We start from the raw sequence: 23,100 nt of genomic DNA on the forward strand, positions 1-23,100 counted from the left end.
TAATAGCGTCCCTCACCTCAAACATCATGCAGGAGGAACATTGCTTTCCCTGCTCTGCCATCCCTGCTAGTCCCCTTATCACAAAGTAAAACCAAAGAGGGGCTTACCTGATATGTCCCTGGTCTTTAAGGTTAGAGGAGGTGGTTGGGTGGGAGGCCGTACAAAGGTAAGGTCTCAGGTTGAGAAAACACTGACTTATATAGCTGGATGGAAATAAAAATAAGAAGTCCCTCCTTTCCCAGAAACCTCTGCTCTCTGATTTCAAATATAAAAGCTCAAATCAGTGACTCACCCCTCCCGGCAGGCCCCTGGTCCAAGCTCCCACCCTTTGAGTTGCTACTGTCGCTGAAAAACAGAAATGGAGATATATTTCCAAGTCAGCATTGATGAGAGGCTTGGAGGGGTACTTGCAAGTGGCGTGCCCGTGTATCTGCTGCCCTTGTGCTTCTAGCTGGAAGTGGTCACGGGTTTGGAAGGTGACCTTGAAAGAATATATGATACACATTGCTGCTACTGAGTGTCGGTGTTGGAGGGAATGGATGCTTATGGATGTGGTGCCAATCAAGTGGACTGCTTTGTCCTGGTTGGTGTTAAGCTTCTTGAATGTTGTTGGAGCTGTACCCATCCAGGCAAGTGGGGAGTATTCCATCACACTCCTGACTTGTGCCTTGTAGATGGTGGACAGGCTTTGGGAAGTCAGGAGGTGAGTTTCTCACCATAGCATTCCTGGCCTCTGGTTTTGTAACTACTGTGTTTATGTGGCGAGTGCAGTTGAGTGTCTGATCAATCCTAACCCCCCAGGAGGTCAACAGTGGGAGATCCAGTGATGGTCGTATCATTGAATGTCAGTGGGCCGTGGTTCGTTTGTCTCTCACTGGAGATGGTCATTGCCTGCCATTTGTGTAGCACGAATGTTATTTGCCACTTGTCAGCCCAAGCCTGTATGTTGTTTAGATCAGATTCAGTTTCTGAGGCATCATAAATGGTGCTGAACATTGTGCAATTATCATGAACATCCTTTTTTCTAACCTTATTATAAAGGGTAGGTCATTGATGAAGCAGCTGAAGATAGTTAGACCTAGGACATGACCCTGAGGAACTCCTGCAGAGATTACTGACCTCCAACAACCAAAACTAGCAAAATAGCTATAAAAGGCGTGTTTAATTGTAACAGATTAACCACTTGATGTGAATGCTTTGAATGGTAGAGCTTTATTAGACCATTAGAAATTTATTATTTTATCTCTACATTACTGTCAAGGTGTGGCCATGGGGATACTGTGTGGTTGTGAAAATAGTATAGGAATATGAGGAGTTACAGAGGAGACATTGGTGGTGGACATGAGTTGGAATGGTAGGGGTGTGGGTCTGGAGACATAAATTAGCATGGAGGTGGTATGGGATATAAATGGGAACATGAGTTGGTGTAGAACTGGTATGGGGAGTGGCTTGAGCCGATAATGGGGTGTGAGGGTTAAGAACTAGAGGGGGTAGGGGGCGTAGCTGCTTCTAAAACAATTGAGACCAAAACCCTGAGAACTGAGACAGGGCATCTATACAACCTTCCTAGGCACGTGGCCACCTCCATAGCCACTTGAAATTTGCTCCTGGCGTTGCCAGGCTCCTTCCTCTTGAGCACAACATTTGGATCTCACTGAGGCCGGTCTGTCAGTGGGGAAATGTCTCAGTGAAATATCTAAATCCCTAAGCACAGACAAAATGTATGGAAAGGAAAGCAAGAGAAGTAACAGTGGAGACTCTGATCATCATTTTACAATTTTCTCTGTCTTGGTGTGGTTCTGGAGTATTGGAAGTCAGTCTTGAAGGATATTTTAAACAGCATTGTCAAAAATGGAATAGACTGAGTAGTTACAGGCCAGTCAGTCCAAACTCATTGGGTTGAAAATTATTGGTAAAAATTCTGAGGGGCAGGTGAATCTTAATCTTGGAAGACACAAGTTAATCAAAATAGTCAACATGGATTTTTTAAGGGAAAGTCATATCTGACTAATACAATTGAATTTTGAGGAGTTAACAAGGAGATTTGATGAGGGTAGTGCATTTGTTATAGATTATATGGAATTTGAGAAGACTTTAGATAAAGCCCCTCTTGGCAGAGTGCCATGAAAATTAAAGCCTGTGAGATCCAAGATGAAGAGGCAAGTTTAATCCAATGTAAGCTGTGTGGCAGGCAACAAAATGTAATGATTGGTAGGTGTTTTTGTGACTGCAGAGTTGTTTACAGTGAGGTTCTCCAGGACTCGCTTGCTTTTCCTGAAATATATCAGTGGTTTGGATTTGACTGTACTCTGTTGAAGTAGTTTGCAGATAATGCAAAATATGGCTGTTTAGGGATAATAAAGAAGAAAACAGTGGGAAGATATCAATGGACAAGGCAGGTGGGTGAAACAGTGCCAAATGGAGTTCAATCTGGAGAAGGAAGACAGAGGATAGCGGTGGAGGACTGTTTTTCAGACTGGAGGCCTATGACCAGTAGAGTGCCACAAGGATTAATGCTGGATCCGCTAATTTTTGTCATTTATACAAATGATTTGGATGTGAAAATAGGACCAAAATTGGAGGTGTAGTGGAAACGAAGAAGGTTACCTCAGATTACAACAGGATCTTGATCAGTTGGGCCAATCGGATGAGGAGTAACAGATAGAGTTTAATTTAGGTAAATCCGAGGTGTTGCATTTTGGGAAAGTAAATCTTAGCAGGACTTATAACACTTAATGGTAAGGTCCTAGGGAATGTTACTGAACAGAGACCTTGGAGTGCAGATTCATAGCTCCTTGAAAGTAGAGTCGCAGTTAAATAGGATAGTGAAGAAGGTGTTTGGTATGTTTTCCTTTGGTCAGAGTATTGATTGTAGGAGTTGGAAGGTCATGTTGTGGCTGTACAGGACGTTGAATAGGCCACTTTTGGAATATTGCATGCAATTCTGGTGTCCTTCCTATCGGAAGAATGTTGTGAAACTTGAAAGGATTCAGAAAAGATTGACAAGGCTGTTGCGAGGGTTGGATGATTTGAGTTATAGGGAGAGGTTGAATAGGCTGTGGCTGTTTTCCTTGCAGCTTTGGAAGCTGAGAGATTACCTTATTGAGGTTTATAAAATCATGAGGGGCATGGATACGATAAATACAGAAAGTCTTTTCCCTGGGGTGGGGGAGTCCGGAACTAGAGGGCGTAGGTTTAGGGTGAGAGGAAAAAGATATAAAAGATAGCTACCGGGCAACATTTTCATACAGAGGGTGGTACGTGTATGGAATGAACTGCCATAGGAAGTGGTGGAGACTTATACATTTGCAACATTTAAAAGGCGTCTGGATGGGATATGAATAGAAAAGCTTTGGAGGGATATGGGTCGGGTGCTGGCAAGTGGGACTAGATTAGGTTGGGATATCTGGTCAGCATGGACGAATTGGACTGAAGGGTCTGTTTCCATGCTGCACACCTCTTTGACTCTATGACTCTAAGTGAAAGATGTAATGAATTTTGGGAAAACTAACGAGTCAAAGGAACATACAGTGGATGGTAGCCTAATGAGGAGTGTAGAGAAATAATGGGTTGTGGAGTGTAAATCCTCAGGATCCTGACTGGTAGATAAAATTATCAAGAAGTTGTATAAGAGACTTGGTCTTTATTACTGGGCATTGAATATAATAAATGGAAGGTACTGCTGAAACTGTATAAACACTGACTTAGTCACAATGAGAACATTGCCTGCAGTTCTGGTTGTCGTAAAGATGTGATTGGATTAGAGAGGATAGAGAGAAGATTTACAGACATGTTAGTTGGATTTGAAAATTTTAGTTCTGAGGAAAGATTGGATAGGCTGATGGAAGCTGAAGAGAAGCCCAATTGAAATGCATAGAAGTGTGAAGCATCTGTATTGAATGGGATGAAGGCCCTATTCCCTTTGGTTGAAAGGACGATAGCCAGGGAGCATGGATTTTGAGTAACAGGTAGAAAGTTTAAAGGGTCTTCAAGAGGAAGGTTTGGGGCATTTGGAAGGGAACTTGAAGCAAAAATGATCATGCTGTTAATAAAGTAAATCTTTATTTAATACAAGCATTCTGGCAAACAGATCCATCTTGCTATCACTCTGTACATCCTTTCTCCAGCACCCTGCATTATTAATTGTATTTCTTCTGATCTTAATCCACCTCATTCACACTGTCATTCATCTTTTTCCAACTGGTTGCTTTCTACGTCTTCTTGTGGTCAGAAAGTCTAATATTTTCACCCATCCTTTTCAACTTTGTTACTGTACTGCATTATGAACCTTAACCTTTTAATTATATCTTTATTTAAAAAGAAAAATGTTCTCTGTAGCCTTTAGGCAATCCTATATTCTCTGCATTAGTTCTGTGTATTCTGGCACTGTGACAATCTGATAGCTTCATCTACACTGATAGCAGCTTCTTATTTCCTGAATTAAACTTCTTAAACCACCAGGGTGGCACTGCCAGGTAAGGAATCCAGCAAGTAAGGATTTGCCATTTCAGTCTGAGAATTTGAGTTTGCTTTTAAAAAACGCACACGTTTGGCAATGAAAATCTAGTTTTAGGAAGAGTGATTGTGAACCAGTTGTCATGATTCACAAATATCTTTTAAAGACAGAGACCTGTGGTCCTTGCCCGTTCTGAGCCCATACAACTTACAATCCTACACAAACTGTTTGACTCTTAACTACCCCTGAAATGGTACTGTAAAACACCTAGTTATGAGAGCAAATTAGAAGTAAGCAATGAATATCAGCCACCCTCAGCATGTTGAGAATTATTGTTTCATAACGTTATTTGACAAAATTGCAACACAGAGTTATTCAGCACAGAAGAGGCAGGTCAGTTCATCCTAAGGAACATTTAAACCAATAATTTGGTGGGCCACTGTTCTTGTGTTGAAGGTTTGATTGATTCTGCTGCCAGTACTGAATGGGTTAATCAGAAGACTGTGATAAGATCTGGCCTGTTAATCACAGAACAAGTTTGTGGTGAAGTGTGCTTCAGAAGATATATTTTTGTTGCTTCGATATTTGAAAGAGAAAGTAAAATTTGTCATTGTTCTTAATGTTCTGTTTGCATTGAGTTTATTTTCATTCACCCCTTTAATATTTTTGAGTTGAATTCTTGGTGTACAGTTCAGCCACCTATGGAACTCTGGCCACAAAGCTGACCATAAAGACAGAGACTTGTTTTCTTTCAGCATCTGTCACACCCTCCACTCAGCCAAAAACGCTAAACAGTGAACAGTGAAGTACTGTTCAAGTAGAAAAAGAAGATGGGAATTGCTGGAATTACTCAGTAGATCAGCTAGCATCTGTGGAGAGAAACAGTTAACACTTCTTGTCTGTGAACATTCAATAGAACTTGTGAAAGTGTTAAAGAAGGACAGAAAGGATGATGGAATGATGGGTGGAATCAAGGAAGCAGTGAATGTCTACAGTAAGCTGGAAAGCAGGATAAAAGGGATCATGACACAAGGCAAAAAAAGGAGCTAAAGAGACAAGTAAAGGAACAAAAGACAGGTGAAGAAGATCTACAAATGAGAAGATTAGACATAATTTGCCAACTGTTTACCTCATCATTTAACCTATTGTTATGAAGGTGTAGGTGTGTCCTGTACCTTTGAGAGAGAGGAAGCTGGCAACGACTAAAAGCGCAGAGTGTGCTGAAGAATTTAAAAACGTAACATTTGGTTCACACAAATAGCAGGTGCTGTGTTGCCATGGTACAAGAACAAATTCAAATTTGGTCAATCAGTTTAAATTATACCCCAGAGACCAAAATCCAATCTAATTGAATTTTACTGTTGTGGGATGACATCAAACCAATGAAATCATCTAATGTTTTGGGGTATAAAATCGGACATTTTGAGCAGTTAGGTGGAGACCAACAGCAAGCACCTACCAGTAAGGACTGCCAGCAGAGTAGCTCTCTGAAAAGTGCTTGTCCATAAGAAAATTGTGCAGTAGAAGCTTCCTTTGAGAAATCTACAGCAAATGTTCGACATCCGAAGATGCCAACTGGGTTTGAAATTGATTCGTGCTAAATTTAAGAGGGAGTTTATCGGGCCAGTATTGTAGAGTGGGTGGTAAAGCATAGGTTTAAGAGAAAAGAGTTGTAAATGATTATGATTTTAATGTTCTCTGTTGGACTTATAGAATAAAATTGTTAATTTTTTACTTTAAATAGTGAAATCTGGGATAGTTCTTTACCTCGCGAAATCTAACAGATTATGGTGTGAGCTGAACTTCTCTGTGTGTTGGGTTTAAATTAACAGAGGAGTTTGCAGATTCTTTGAATGTTCTTTACAGCTTAATTTGCTTTTTTTTAGATTAGATTACTTACTGTGTGGAAACAGGCCCTTCGGCCCAACAAGTCCACACCAGCCCGCCGAAGCGCTACCCACCCATTCCCCTACATTTACCCCTTTGCCTAACACTACAGGCAATTTAGCGTGACCAATTCACCTAACCTGCACATTTTGAACTGTGGGAGGAAACCGGAGGTCCTGGAGGAAACCCACGCGGACACGGGGAGAATGTGCAAACTCCACACAGACAGTCGCCTGCTTTGTTCTCTCTATCAAAATTTGACCGCAATGCAGTCTGTCCCTTCATCCTATAGCACTAGTAGAGGTCACAACTATGATAAAGGTTATATGGTCAAGTAGACTGTCAGCCCATGGTCCTATTAGTTTTCCTAGCACCTTTGCCCTGGTGATCATGTTTTTACTTCCTCACTCCTGTTTTTCTCTAGTTTTTAGCCAGTATTGAGATGCCTTCAATGTTGTCTATTATGAAGACAGGTACAAAATTCTTTTCAAAGTTCTTGTTTTCTGTTATCAATTTTTTTGTCTTACTCTGTAAGGGACCAATATACTTGTATACTTGTAGTAGGTTTTACTATTTGTTGTTGTTTCTTGTGTTTTATCTCCTACCCTCCCTTTTGTTTTGGTCATCCTTTGCTGGTTTCTAATATTTTCCCAATCTTCTAGCCTATCACTAATCTTTGCATCATCTTTACTTTCAATTTGATGCCATCTTTAACTTTCTTGGCTGGAGCACATCTTTCTCATTGTGTCTTTCTCTCTCTTTTTCTCACACTCTCTCTCTCTGTCTCTCTTTTTCTCTTTCTGTTTGTCTGTCACTAGAATATTATTGAGTTATAAACTATCTCCTTAAATGTATGCCATTGCATTTTCTATAATCTTACCTTTTATCTTGCTTTCCCATTCCACTTTAGTTCCACCTTCATAATTTTAATTGTGATGTTAGTTTCAGACATGTGTTTCTTACTGCATCATATTATGACCATTATTACCTCAAGGAGCATTTATTATAAGGTCATTAACTAATCCTTTCTCTTACACAGTGACAAAGACATAATACCCTGTTCCAGTACTTGGATCCAAAATATACCCTTGTCAAAAATGTCCCAAATACATTCTATGAATGCAGGTTCCAGACCACTTATGATTCTTCCATATGACATGAAGATTCAATGTTTCCATTTGATTTGTGCAGTAATCTCCATCCAAACTCATTCTTTGTTTTCGAATCATGATAATTTCTCACGACTGCACCAATCTCTTTCTTTAACAAAGCCACCCACCTCCTTTTCCTTTCTTTCTGTCCTTCTGAAACGACAAATATGCTTTGATATATAGGACTCAGCCGTGATAGTTTTACCACCATTTGAACCACATAGGCCCCTCACGGGGAAAGGACACAGCTTCAATTTTTTACAATTTGTGTCAATGGCTTGGCTGAGGGGGAGTGAAGGAATTTAATTAAATTAGTATATGACTCAAAGATAGGTTGAAAAAGTATGTTTTGACGAGGATGTATTGAGGTGCAGATCAATATAGATGAATTGATGAATGGCAGAAATGTGGAGGATGGGATATAATGTGGTGAAAGCAAAGTTGTTCAGTTTGGCAGGAAGTGTAATAAAGCAGAGTATCACTTACTTGATGAAGAGCTGTAGAATTCTGGGGTACAGAGGGATCTAGATTGTCTCTGAGCTGGAGTATTCAAGTATCCAGCCTGCTTTAAACACTTTAAATGTTTTCAAAGTTTTTTGGACCCCCCAAGCCACTCAGCTCAGAACACCAAGGGAACGCCAAAAGGCTGAGACTGGGACTCCTTCCCACTGGAGTTTGGAAGAGTGAGGGGTGACTTGATTGAAGTGTATAATTTCCTGAACAGTTTTGACAAGGTGGACATGGAAAGGATGTTTCTTCTTGTGGATGAGCCCAGATTGGGGAGGAGGAGGGTGTACAATTTTAAAAATTAAGAGTCGCCCTTTTAGGACAGAGATAAGAAGGCTTTTTTCTCTAAGAGTTGTAGAGTTTGGAACACTCTGCCTCAGAAGGCAGTGGAGGTGAAGTTATTGAATATTTGTGAGGTGGAAGTAGATCGGTTCTTGTTTGGCAGAGGAAATCATTTGGGGGTAGATGGGAATGTAGAATTCACAGATTAGACATGGCCTTATTGAGTAGTGAAGCAAGCTTGATGGGCTGATTGGCATACTTCTGCTCCTATTTCATACATTTGTATATCTTTGTAATGGTGAGCATAACATTGTAATTTGTTCCTGTTTGTGCTGTGAATGTATCTATTCTGTTATGAATGATGCATGTGTTCACATTAAAAGTCTTGAGTTTTTTAGCATTTTCCTCTACTGTTACCTTATTTGCTGATGCACATATTTGTATATTCTGTCCCTTTCAGTCATACCCTGATTATCATTGCCCACATCACACCCCTTTCTCTTATCCTTTCTCTTTAGTTTTCCAAGTTCTCTTCCGTAGCCCTAGTTCGTCAGTGTAGAGATAGTTTGTTAATACACTGGTCCATATATGGTTCAGAAGAAGAACGTATGGTATAGTTCCCTCTTTCCCTAGTTCTCCCGCCAGTGCCGATGAATCAAACTCATTCCTCCTAAATCAAACTTTGAGCCTCATATTCAACTCATTAATCTTATTTACTCTGCATCAATTTTCTCTTGACTCACATGGTAATCCAGAGATTATGACCTTGCAGTTCTGCGTTTGATTTAGTTCCTAATTGCTCATACTCCCTTAAGTAAATCTAATAAAGTGCTTCTGCTATGTCCTTGGCATTCATGTAGACCATATCAATCTTCATGTCCCACTCTACATTTCTCCCTAAAGCTAAGGAGATGTCCTTACCCTCTTTGGGACTGGTGCTTTTATTTGCACGGTGTAAAGTCTCTCTCCAGACAATGCTGTCCCCTACTGCAAATGCATTCCATTTTATTGGCCACCCATCAAATGTCTTCCAACACTTGAAAGGTTGTATGAACCATGGGGTTATTGTCAGTTTATTCATCCTCCTCCATACTGTTGTCCCCACATGCTGAACCTCAGACCTGTTGGAAAATCACAAGGACTGATGCTTCTGTTGCTGTCTTTGAGATCCCATACTTGATTGATTTGTAGCTACACCATTCTGTCCCTGATGATAGATCAAATCAGAAGTACCTAGCCTGATGGGCATGACTTCCTCCTTACAAAGTGTGCAGTTAACTTTCTCTCCGCTGATGGATCACAGTGCCTGAAGCTCAACTCCAATTTAAGTTGGAGCCAATGTTCCCAGAGCTATTAGTACTTACTTCAGGTCTGGTTGTTGATGCCCACCATTTGCCATAGCTGTAAGCATCGCTTGTATAGCCTTCTTTGTTGTATTTAATGTAACTAATTACATTTGTACCTCATGGCACTTGAGCCTTGTCATACTCTGTTCTCCCACAATTTAGCCAAGAGGAATGGCAATGCTCAATTGTTGAGTATACTCAAGGCTGTATTCTTTCTTCTTTCAAGAACTGAGTATTAAAGTGAGGAAATGGTGTTGAGGTAATGGTTTGGCCATAAATGATGGGCCAAGTTTGTGGGCTTATTGAGCCATCCTGTTCCTGTTTATATTTTTTGAACGAAATGATGCTTGAAATTAAGAGCACTGTGGAGACCTAGTGGGTGCACGTGGAGCAAAGGGTAGGATTTGAATGGATGTGTCTATCCCACCGAATCTATGTCAGAACTGTGTTGTCACAATATTTAATACAGAAGAAATGTTTGTCACTTGAAGGAGATAGATGGATTCAATAAACGTGAGGCTTTCATATTCCAGTTTATTTTGTTTGCCCTTGGGAATTGGGTTGGCTTTCGTTTATTGCCCATCCCACATTCTGGAGAAGGTTGTGGTGAACTGCCTTCTTGAATGGCTGCAGTCATTGGGCTGTGCCGTTCAAAGTCTTTGAACTGAATGTTTTATTTGATGAATGAGCTGACAGAAAGTTTCACAACAATCACAAGAATAGAAATATCATGTTTTGATACAGAAGTAGGCTGACAAATATTTAGTGTTTTACTTGACTAAAAACAAATAACAGAAATATGTCTAGGACACGTAGAATCACTTAAAACAGTCTATCCTTCCATTTTCTCATGCTCAGACTGGTAGTGTGTGTTCACATTCTACAAACAAGGGTATCTATTGGATTCCTTAAAGTCCATGTGAGCAGTGGGCAATCCATGAGGATTTACTGGATTAGTGGTGCTGGAAGAGCACAGCAGTTCAGGCAGCATCCAACGAGCAACGAAATCGACGTTTCGGGCAAAAGCCCTTCATCAGGAATAAAGCATCCATGAGGATTGACATTCGTGCAGCATTGAAAGGAAATGATTTTAATTGGCAACATCCCTTTAGATACTTTAAATGAAACTTACAGCTGCCAGATGTCAAAGGGATATTGCTTGGGAGATTCATTAGGTCCAGAGTTGCTTTCTACTGATCCATTGGAAATTGGATAACCGTGCTTGCTAATATTATTTATTTTGCATCCTTCAGATATATTTTAGAGTTGGATAACTACAGTGCTATTCCTGTCACGAATGAAGAGGAGTACAAGAGAGTGATGGGTCAATTTCCATTCCATGATTCAGAGCTGGAAAATGTAAGCATCTACTACTGCATTAAATATTTTCACCACCTACTTTATTGTGGAGAAAAAGTAGAAAATCTGGTAAATGTTGTGCAGGTTTAGAAGCATCTCTGGAGAGATAAAAGTAATAACCTTTTGGGTCAGTTGACCAACTACAAAACTGACCCACTAATTGAAATATTAGCTCTGTTTCTCTCTGCATTGCCTGCATTTTCTCCCCTTATTTCAGAGTTCGAGCACAGCATTATTTTACTTTGATATTGATTTCAAGTTGGATTGAATTTATTAGTGACAGCTTTAAATATCGTGTGTACAATGTGAAGAACGTATTATCAAGAAGTGTCTGAGATGGAACATGCATAATAGGAATTTCCGTGGCGTGCTTTTTGTTTTGTAATGATCCCACAACAAAGTGATGACATAAATTGAGATTTTCTTCAAGTAAGCTGGCGAAAGGGAGACTGGAAAGCATCTAATCATGATCTCAATCTTAAAGGCAAGTTTGTGAACTCCTTTTATTGTTGAGTTGAAGATTGAAGTTGAATAGGAGACGGTCTTAAGGAGAATTCAAGAAATGGAATAAAATTAGATTGGCCCATCAAAGCATTCAAAGTAAGGTCATTACTAATCTATAATTTCTTGCCCGGCACACACACATATAAGTCTCTGCGGTGAATTTGCATTTGCAAAATTGTATTTGCAAACACATTCTACTTTTTGCTCAAAAAACACACAATCTGCAAGCAGTCAATGCAGGCAGTCAGTCAGTCATAGAGTCATAGAAATGTACAGCACGTAAACAGACCCTTCGGTCCAACTTGTCCATGCCAACCAGATATCCCAACCCAATCTCGTCCCACCTGCCAGCATGATGCCCATATCCTTCCAATCCGTTTCTATTCATATACCCATCCAGATGTCTTTTAAATGTTGCAATTGTACCAGCCTCCACCACTTCCTCTGGCAGCTCATTCCATGCACATACCACCCTCTGCATGAAAAAGTTGCCCCCTAGGTCTCTTTTACATCTTTCCCCTCTGACCCTAAAACTATGCCCTTTAGTTCTGGACTCCCCCACCCCAGGGAAAAGACTTTGTCTATTTATCCTATCCATGCCCCTCATGATTTTATAAACCTCTATAAGGTCACCCCTCAGCCTCTGACGCTCCAGGAATAACAGCCCTAGCCTATTCAACCTCTCCCGATAACTCAAATCCTCCAACCCTGGCAACATCCTTGTAAATCTTTTTTGAACCCTTTCAAATTTCACAACATCTTTCTGATAGGAAGGAGACCAGAATTGCATGCAATATTCCAACAGTGGCCTAACCAATGTCCTGTACAGTTGTAACATGACCTCCCAACTCCTGTACTCCATACTCTGACCAATAAAGGAAAACATACCAAACACCTTCTTCACTATCCTATCTACCTGCGACTCCACTTTCAAGGGGCTATGAACCTGCACTCCAAGGTCTCTTTGTTCAGCAGCACATTCCACTAAGTGTATAGGTCCTGCTAAGATTTGCTTTCCCAAAATGCAGCACCTTGCATTTATCTAAATTAAACTCCATCTGCCATTTCTCAGCCCATTGACCTATCTGATCAAGATCCTGTTGTAATATGAGGTAGCCTTCTTTGCTGTCCACTACACCTCCAATTTAGGTGTCATTTGCAAACTTACTAACAAAATCTCTTATGCTCACATCCAAATCATTGATATAGATAATGAAAAGTAGCGGGCCCAGCACCGATCCTTGTGGTACTCCACTGGTCACAGGCCTCCAGTATGAAAAACAACCCTCCACAACCACCCTCTGTCTTCTACCTTTGAGTCAGTTCTGTATCCAAATGGCTAGTTCTCCCTGAATTCAATGAGATCTAACCTTGCTAACCAGTCTCCCATGGGGAACCTTGTTGAACGCCTTACTGAAGTCCATATAGATCAAGTCTATTGCTCTGCCCTCATCAATTCTCTTTGTTACTTCTTCAAAAAAACTCAATCAAGTTTGTGAGACATGATTTCCCACGCACAATCCAAATAACATTTTATAAATTCCTGCTTTGGAAATAGGACCAGTCTGACTCAAGGTTAGGATACAGGCAGACTATATTCTGAATTAGTGGTGCTGGAAGAGCACAGCAGTTCAGGCAGCATCCAAGGAGCTTCGAAATCGATGTTTCGGGCAAAAGCCCTTCATCAGGAATAAAGGCAGTGAGCCTGAAGCATGGAGAGATAAGCTAGAGGAGGGTGGGGGTGGGGAGAAAGTAGCATTTTGTACAATAGGTGAGTGGGGGAGGGGCTGAAGGTGATAGGTCAGGGAGGAGAGGGTGGAGTGGATAGGTGGAAAAGGAGATAGGCAGGTAGGACAAGTCCGGACTATAACCTGACACCTTTAATTTATTGTCTGAGCTGAGATGTCACTTTTTTTTAATAAAACCTTTAAGTTATCTCAAGAATGTGACTTAAAAGAAGTTCTGGAATTTACATAGTAATGTACTGAAACCTGCAACCCATTCTAAAAGATGAAAGACCTAACAGCAATCTGGGTTTGTTCAATATATTGTTTTAATTGCATGACACTGTGATCTTTTGTGATAAATTGTGTGTCTTATGATCCTGCCCTACTCATCACCTGATGAAGGAGTAGTGCTTTGAAAGCTAGTATTTCCGAATAAACCTGTGGGGCTATAACCTAGTGTTGAAAATGTGTTGCTGGAAAAGCGCAGCAGGTCAGGCAGCATCCAAGGAACAGGAGATTCGATGTTTCGGGTATAAGCCCTTCTTCAGGAATGAGGAAAGTGTGTCCAGCAGGCTAAGATAAAAGGTAGGGAGGAGGGACTTGGGGGAGGGGCGTTGGAAATGCGATAGGTGGAGGTTGGTGGGGTGGTAGGTGAGGACCAGTGGGGTTCTGTCCTGGTGGCGGTTGGAGGGGTGGGGCTCAAGGGCGGAGGAGCGGGAAGTGGAAGAGATGCGGTGGAGGGCATCGTCGACCACGTCTGGGAGGAAATTGCGGTCCTTGAAGAAAGAGGCTATCTGGGTTGTACGGTTTTGGAACTGGTCCTCCTGGGAGCAGATGCGGCGGAGACAAAGGAATTGGGAATATGGGATGGCGTTTTTACAGGGGGCAGGGTGGGAGGAGGTGTAGTCTAGGTAGCTGTGGGAGTCGATCGGTTTATAATAAATGTCTGTGTTGATTTGGTCTCCAGAGATAGAAATGGAAAGGTCTAGGAAGGGGAGGGAGGAGTCTGAGACTTAGTTCAAAGTTTGGGAGAAGATTTGTAGCTCGGGTGCTCGTTGTTGTGGTTCTGTTCGCCGAGCTGGGAATTTGTCTTGCAAACGTTTCGTCCCCTGTCTAGGTGACATCCTCAGTGCTTGGGAGCCTCCTGTGAAGCGCTTCTGTGCTGTTTCCTCCGGCATTTATAGTGGCCTGTCTCTGCCGCTTCCGGTTGTCAGCTCAAGCTGTCCGCTGTAGTGGTCGGTATATTGGGTCCAGATCGATGTGTTTGTTGATAGAGTCTGTGGATGAGTGCCATCTGAGACTTAGTGTTGTGTGATTTTTAATTTCTGACTTAGGCCTTGTGGATGGTGAACAAGCTTTGAGGAATTGGGAGATGAGGTACTCCCTGCAAGATTCCTCGACTCTGACCTGCCCTTGTAACCACAGTATTTATGTGGCTAGTCCAGTTTGGTTTCGGTTGCCAATGGCAGCCCTGGGCCTATTAATAGTGGGGAATTTTAGTGATTGCCTACCTTCAATGATATCACAATCACTAGATTTTCTCTTGGAAACAGCCATAGCCTACTTGTAACCTTGCAGTTTGGATATTGTTCAGATCTTACTGCATTTGGGCATGGACTGCTTCAATGTCCGAGGAATCACAAATAGAGCTGAATATTGTGCGGTCAACAGTTCCCACTGTTGACCTCGTGATGGAGGGAAGGTCATTGATGACACAGCTGAAGGTGTTTGGGCTAAGGGAACTAACCTTAGGAGCTTCTGCAGAGATGTCCTGAAGCTGAGCTATCTGACTCCAACAAACCACAACCATCTTCCTGTGCACTAGTTATGACTCCAACCAGTGGAGAGTTTTCCCCAATTCCCACTGACTCCAAAATCAGAACTTATTCCAAAATGGAAAAATTGAGCAGATCTGGCAGCATTTCTGGGGAGAAAGCAGAGTTAACATTTTAGGTCCAGTGATCATTCTTCAGAACTAATTGCAACTCTGAAAAGGTTGTCATAATATGCTAGAGAACAGGGAGAGTAAACGATAGGTGGAGATGAAACTCTGGGAGAGAGAAAAGCAGTTGAGCAGACAAAGGAATGGGTAAAGGTCAAGCCTGGGAGAATCAATAGCTGCTAATAGGGGCTGTTAGTGGTTGACAGTGAGTTGTTTGTGGTAGCAACCCATGTAAGTTACAGGTGTGTGGGAGTTGGTGGAGTAAGGACATGGAAGAAGGTGCTCAGGCCCTAAAATTATTAAACTCGATGTTGAGTCCAGAAGGTTGCAGGACTCTCAGGCAAAAAAATGAAGTATTGAACTTCTGCTGAGGTTCATTGGAGCATTGTAATAATCTAAGACAGAGATGTTGGCCAGGGCACACAGTGTTGTGTTGAAAACGCAGGCAACTGGAAGCTTGGGGTCAGTTTTGCAGATAGAATGTAGGTGTTCAGCAAAGCAGTTCCCCAGTCTGTGCTTCATCTCCCCACTGCAGAAGAGATCCCATTGTGAGCAAAGAGTACAGTGGACTAGATTGAGTGAAGTGCAGGTAAATGGCTGCTTCACCTGGAAGGTCTGTCTGGGGCCTTATATAGTGGGGAGGGAGGAAATAAAGAAGCAGGTGTTACACTTTGTATGATTGCATGGGAAGATGCCAATTGGGTGGAGGAAGAGTGAACCAATGTGTCCCAGACACAATAATCCCAACAGAAGGCTGATAAAGGAAGGGAGGGAAGATGTGTCTGGTTGTGGCATCCCATTGGAGATGGCAGAAATGACAGCTAATGATTCTTTGGATTGGATGCTGGTGGGATTGATGTGAGTATGGCGGATTCCAATCATTGTTCTGGGAGGAAAGAGAGACAGTGAAGACTGAAGTGTAGGAGATAGCCTGGATTCAGCTGAGGGCCCTGTCAACCATGGTGGTGAGGAATCCTTGATTGAGGAAGAAGGGGGACATTTTAGAGGCCCCTTGTCGAGGTTGGCATCATCAGAACATGTGACAGAGACTGAAGACCTGATAGAATCGAATAGAGTTTTTACAGGAAGCTTTGACTCCAGATTTGCTAAGGATCCTTGATGCTACACTAAGTTAATTACAGTTTTGATGTCAAAGGCAGTCACTCTCACCTCATCCCTGGAATTCAATTCTTTTGTCCGTACTTGAACCAAGGCTGTAATGAGGTCAGGAGCTGAGTGGCCCTGGTGGAACCCAAACTGGGGCATCACTGAGCAGGTATTGCTGAGCAAGTGCTGCTTGATAGCACTGTTGATGCTTTCTTTCACCACATCACCACCATACATGAGGATCCCCAGATTTATCTGCATCTCAGAGCTCTGCAATTTATCCCTTTTAGATAAAGCACTTTCTTATTCTTCCTACCAAATGGACAGTTTCACATTTTCGACATTATCCTCAATTTGGCACACTATTATCCACTTATTTAATGTATCAAAAATCTTATACAAAAAAACCTCTTTGTGTCTTCTTCACAAGTTACTTTTGTCGTATCTTTGTGTTGTTGCAAATTTGGCAACAATACTTTCTATCCCTTTATGTAAATCATTCATATAATTTGTAAAGTTGAAATCACAGGACTGATCCTTGTGGCATGCTCTATTATGTTTTGGTCATTCTTTGCTGAGTTTTACATTCTGTCTGCTCTTTTGATCTACCATCCGTCTTTGCACAGTTATATACTTCTTTAATTTTTGTAACATTTCTAGTAAACCATGAATGGCAAGTCTATTCTTAGAACTTTTCTTACTCTTTGGGATACACCTATTCTCTTCATTCTGAAATGTCCCACTGCACCTCTGTTGCCCAATCCTTTAACCTAATTTCAATAAAATGTGGAGCTGGAAAGGCACAGCAGGTCAGACAGCATCAGAGGAGCAGGAAAGTCAACCTTTCCGGTCAGGATCCTTCATCAGGACCTGGGAAGGAGGAAGGGATGTGGGGCTGGGGGAAAGGTAGGTAGGACGGTGATAGGTGGATACGGAGAAGGTAGGTGAGATGGTGGCAGGTGCATGTGAGTATGGGGTTATTGAAGTTGCTCAAATAGTCCATCAACTTCACCCATACCTTCGGGCATCTTCACTATGAGATAATCATTACACAATACCAGGTCGAATATAACCAGGTCTGGTGGATCCAGACTGCACTGTTCAAAGAAACGTATCATGAATGCAACGTGTAAACTCCTCATCTAGGCTACTTTTGCCCATCTGACTTTTCCGTTGGATGTATAGGTTAAAAGTTTCCATGATTATCACTGTTGCCTAAATTCTAGTCTTTTTTTTGTTGACCCTATGGTACATACCCTGTAACCCTCCTGTTGCAATCTGTTTATTATATCCTGTATCAATAGCTTTTTCTTTGGCCTTAACATTATTCTTTGATTTACTATGTGTCCTTAATAGTGTGGTAAGGGATCGCATTTTAGTATAAACTCCTCCCTACTTCCCTAGTTACATGGTTGGCAGGAGCATGGGCCCCACAATGGTTCAAGTGGAGACTGTGCCATCAACACAAGTCTCACATTCCCCAATACTGGTGCCACAGAATCTGCTTCTCCCACACCAGCCTTTGAACCACTTTGCAAAAAAGTTTCCAAAGACTATTGACCCTTTGAGAATTGGAGGAGTCATTAAGTTGTAGAGCAAAGAAGCCAGAGGCAGTCTGTTTTTCTCCACATGACAGTGGTTCTGAAACATTTGAGTTGAAGAGTCCATTTCAGATGGATTAGTGATCATATAGCCCCCAACTAAATTATAATACACATCATATGAAAATATGCCTCCTTTTTCCTGCAGTGTCTGTCTGTTCTTGTTACAATTTTGACACTGATACTCATAAATCATTTTCCACCTTTGGACAGAATCTGCAATTTATTGTCTCAGCCTTAGGGAAAATGGTGCCCTGGGTGAACTTGTATTTTGGCACCATTTCTTTAACTTTAAATATGCAGCACTTAACTGTGTCTTAAAAGGGAAAAAAAGCTCCCTTGAACAATACTGATTTGTCTGACACGCACCTTGATAACTGCAGGTCAACCCAGTAATCTTCATACTGTTCTCAGCCCTACCCTGTGCACTTCAGTGACACAACTAGCTCAGTCTACCACAACCACAAAACGACTGCACTCCAGGTCTTGCCTCTGAGCTCTCACCAAACCCACCTTCAGCTGCCAACCATTTTCTTGACACGTTACCTGAGGCAGTCACCCACCTGTAAGGCTATACCAGTTTTTTAAGCACTTTTACATTATTTTACAGATCTATTTTATTTAAGGATCTTATCTATGGATTTTGTTTTTCAGTGAATTCACCCATTTATTAAAACCATACCATTGGAGAGAGTCTTGGCAGAGATTGATTATTAGAAGGTGGGAGAAGGTCATGATGGAGGAATGAAGTACAATGACAGTTCATTTGAGGATGTGAACATAGGGGATGTAGTTAATAAGTTTGCAAATGACACCAAAATTAGAGGTTTAGTGGACAGCAAAGAAGGTTATCTCAGAGTACAACGGGATCTTGATCAGATGGGCCAATGGGCCGAGGAGTGGCAGATGGAGTTTAATTTAGATGAAGGTGAGGTGCTTCATTTTGGAAAGACAAATCAGGGCAGGACTTATACAATTAATAGTAAGGTCCTGAGAAGTGTTGCTGAACAAAGAGACTTGGAGTGCACATTCATAGTTCCTTGAAAGTGGAGTTGCAGGTAGATAGGATAGTGAAGAAGGCATTTGGTATGCTCTCCTTTATTGTCAAAGCATTGAGTGTAGGAATTGAGAGGTCATGTTGTGGCTGTCCAGGATATTGGTTAGGCCACTTTTGTGTGCAATTCTGGTCTCCCTTCTATGGGGGAAGCATGTTGTAAAACTTGAAAGGGTTCAGAAAAGATTAACAATGATATTGCTAGGGTTGGAGGGCTTGAACTATAGGCAGAGATTGAATAGGCTGTCGCTGTTTTCCCTGGAGCATCGGAGGTTGAGGGGTGACCTTACAGAAGTTTATAAAATCATAGGGAGCATGGATAGGATAAATAGACAAAGTCTTTTCCCTTGGGTGAGAGAGTCCAGAACTAGAGGGCATAGGTTTAGGGTGAGAGGGGAAAGATTTAAAAGGGACCTAAGGGGCAACCTTTTCACACAGAGGGTGGTACTGATGGGAATGAGCTGTTAGAGGAAGTGGTGGAGGCTGGTACAATTACAGTATTTAAAAGGCATCTGGATGGGTAATGAATAAGAAGGATTTAGAGGGATATGGGCCAAGTGCTGGCAGGTGGGACTAGAATAATTTAGGATGTCTGGTTGGCATGGATGATTTGGACCGAAGGATCTGTTTCCATGCTGTACATCTGTATGACTCTATGACAGATGCATCACAGGGAGACCCAGCATATTGATAACTGCTGAAGTATTTGACCAAAGCTCTACAGATAGAATTTTTAAGAGTGATTTTTAGTCGTTAATGAAGAAAGAAAGTAGTGTTTGAGGAGGCTTGCAAGATATGGGTGGTGAAGACTCCTGTTATGCTCCCTGCTGATGGTTCTACTGGACAAATCAGATCCCTAACTGAACTAGAAATATGGAAAATAGAATTAGGAGTAGCCCATTTGGCCCTTTGTGCCTGTCCCACCATTCAATATGATCAGACTAATCATCCAACTGAGTACCATTTTCCTCCCTTCTCCCCACATCTTTTGACCTCTTTAGTCCAAGGATCTACATTGTTTTGGCCTCAGCCTCTTTCTGTGGCTGAGAATTCCACAGACCAATAACTCTCTGTCTGAAGAAATTTCTCCTCATCTCAGTCCTAAATGGCCTCCTCCATTTCCTTAGATTGTAGACATGTCTGTACAAATGGTAGATCGCCCCCTAATCTTTTAATTTCTGGAGAATAAAGGACTAATTTGTCTAGTCTCCTCATAACTTAAACCTGAAATTCCAGATATCATCCTTGTAAACCTATGTTAAACTTCTCTCCAGGGACAAGACATCCTTCCTAAAGTGTGGTGCCAACATCTACTCACACTACTCCAAGTGGGGTCTGACTGCGGTTTTATATAGCTCAGCGCACCATCTGCATTGCTGTACTGCAGCCTTTCAGATATGAAGGCCAGCAGTCCATTTGCCTTCTTGACTACTTTCTGTACCTAAGCATTTTAAAGAGCTTTAAATTGAACCATCAAATCTCGTTGGTCATCTGCTGTAGTGGACCCAAATACCGGCCACTGCAGCGGACAGCTGGAACTGACAACCGGAAGCGGCAGATACAAACCACTATAAATGCCGGAGGAAAGATCACAGAAGCGCTTCACAGGAGGCTCCCAAGCACTGAGGATGTCACCTAGACAGGGGACAAAACGTCTGCAACACAAATTTCCAGCTCGGCGAACAGAGCCACAACTACAATGGTAGTGTCGTCAGCGAACTTGTAGATGGCATTCGTACAGAATTTGGTGACACAGTTGTGGATGTACAGGGAGTACAATAGGAGGCTGAGTATGCATTGTTGCAGGGCGCCAGTGTTGAGTGTTGTCTATCTTCACTGATTGCGGTCTGTCGATCAGAAAGTTGAGGATCCAGTTGCAAAGGACAGAGCTGAAACACAGGTCTCAGAATTTTGAGATTAGTCTGGTGGAATTGTGGCGTTGAAAGTGGAGCTGTAGTCAATGAATAGGTGTCCTTATTATCCAGATATTCCAAGGATGAGTGCAGGGGTAGGGAAATGGTGTCCATCTGTGGACCTGTTATTTTGGAAGGCAAATTGCAAGGGATCAGAAGGGCTTATGCCCGAAACGTTGATTCTCCTGCTCCTCGGATGCTGCCTGGCCTGCTGTGTTTTTCCAGCACCACATTTTTCAACTGTGGTACTCCAGCATCTGCAGTCCTCACTTTCTCCTGCAAGGGATCAAGGCAGGCTGGGAGGTTGAAGTTGATATGGGCCATGACATCCAGGACCTTTTTTTTGTGAGGTGAAGCGTTTTCTTTTTATGGGTAAAAGCTACTTCTGAATAGCAGTAAATGTTTCTTTGAACACCCTCCATTGTTCATTGGTTGTTTTATCTATGAGCAGAGCTTCCCAGTTTACTATGGACAGTCTCTGCCTCATTCCATTAAATTCTGCCTTACTTAAATCCAATGTTCTAGAACATAGAAAACATTACAGTTCAGCACAGGCCATTCAGTCATCAATATTGCGTTGACCTGTGAAACCAATCTGAAGCCCATCTAACCTACACTATTCCATTCTCATTTATATGCCTATCCAATGACCATTTAAATGCCCTTAAAGTTGGCGAGTCTACTACTGTTGCATGTAGTGCATTCCATGCCCCTACTGCTCTCTGAGTAAAGAAACTCAGACATCTGTCCTATATCTATCACCCCTCAATTTAAAGCTATGTCCCCTTGTGCTAGCCATCACCTTCTGAGGAAAAAGGCTGTCACTGTCCAAACCATCTAACTCTCTGATTACCTTGTATATCTCAATTAAGTCACCTCTCAACCTTCTTCTCTATAATAAAAACAACTTCAAGTCCCTCAGCCTTTCCTCATAAGACCTTCCTTCCATACCAGGCAACATCCGAATAAATCTCCTCTGAACCCTTTCCAAAGCTTCCACATTCTTCCTGTAATGCGGTGACCAGAACTGTACGCAATACTCCAAGTGTGACTGTAGCATGATCTCATGGTTCCGAAAGTCAATCCCTCTACCAATAAAAGCTAACACACCTTATGCCTTCTTAACAACCTTATCAACCTGGGTGGCAATTTTCAAGGATCTACCTGGACACTGAGATCTCTCTGCTTATCTCCATTATCAAGAATCTTACCATTAGCCCAGTACTCTGCATTCCTGTTGCTTCTTCCACAGTGGATCACCCCCACACTTTTCCACATTAAATTCCATTTCCCACTTCACAGCCCAGCGCTGCAGCTTATCTATGTCCCTCTGTAGGTGAATGTGAGGACAACATCCCCCCCCCCCCCCCCCCCCCCCCCCCCCCCCCACTCCACCAAGGACATGCAGGTCCTGGGCCTCCTCCATCACCACTCCCTAACCACCCGACGCCTGGAGGAAGAACTTCTGCCTCGGGATCCTCCAACCCCAGGGCACCAATGTGGATTTCACCAGTTTCCTTATTTCCCCTCCTCCCACCTTATCCCAGATCTAACCTTCCAACTTGACACCGCCCTCATGACCTATCCTACTTATTCATCTTCCTTCCTACCTATCTGCTCCACCCTCCCCTCTGACTTATCACCTTTTCCCCCACCTCCATCTACCTATCACACTCTCAGCTACCTCCCCCCCAGCCCCACCCCCCCTCCCATTTATCTCTCCACCCTCTAAGCGCCCAGCCTCATTCCTGATGAAAGGCTTTTGCCTGAAATGTCAATTCTCCTGGTCCTCAGATGCTGCCTGACCCCCTGTGTCCTTCTGTAACCTACAACATCCTTCATCACTATCCACAATTATACTGTCCTGAGTGTCATCCACAAATTTAATAACCCATCCTTCTGTGCCCTCATCCAGGTCATTTATAAAAATAACAAACAGCAGTGGACAAACAGCAACAACTTCTCACTGCTAGCCTTGATTGGCCCTAATCTTACTCTAGTCATTCTTTTATTCCTGATATATCTATAAAAAGCTTTAGATTTCCTTGATCCAACCCGCCAAAGACTTCTCTTCTAAGCTCTTCTTAGCTCTCTCTTTAGGTCTTTCCTAGCTAACCTGTAACTCTCAAGCGCCCTAACTGAGCCATCACATCTCATCCTAACATAAGCCTTCTTCTTCCTCTTCACAAGAGATTCAACTTCCTCCATAAACTATGGCTACCGCTCTCGACCACTTCCTCCCTGCCTGACAGGTACATACTTAT

The 23,100-nt window shown here is 42.2% G+C and overlaps 1 protein-coding gene across 2 annotated transcripts in view; it reads left to right on the forward strand.

Annotated features, from left to right (window-relative positions):
* The window catches only part of LOC140481543 (exocyst complex component 6B), a 664,346-nt gene that overhangs the window by 429,903 nt on the left and 211,343 nt on the right, over positions 1-23,100 (forward strand). For both annotated transcript variants that reach the window (XM_072577911.1, XM_072577921.1), the window contains exon 14: positions 10,883-10,988. In XM_072577911.1, the coding sequence (XP_072434012.1) occupies positions 10,883-10,988 (106 nt within the window). The remainder of the gene's footprint in view (positions 1-10,882; positions 10,989-23,100) is intronic.

The sequence above is a fragment of the Chiloscyllium punctatum genome, chromosome 1 (assembly GCF_047496795.1).
Source record: "Chiloscyllium punctatum isolate Juve2018m chromosome 1, sChiPun1.3, whole genome shotgun sequence".
In the NCBI taxonomy this organism is placed as follows: domain Eukaryota; kingdom Metazoa; phylum Chordata; class Chondrichthyes; order Orectolobiformes; family Hemiscylliidae; genus Chiloscyllium; species Chiloscyllium punctatum.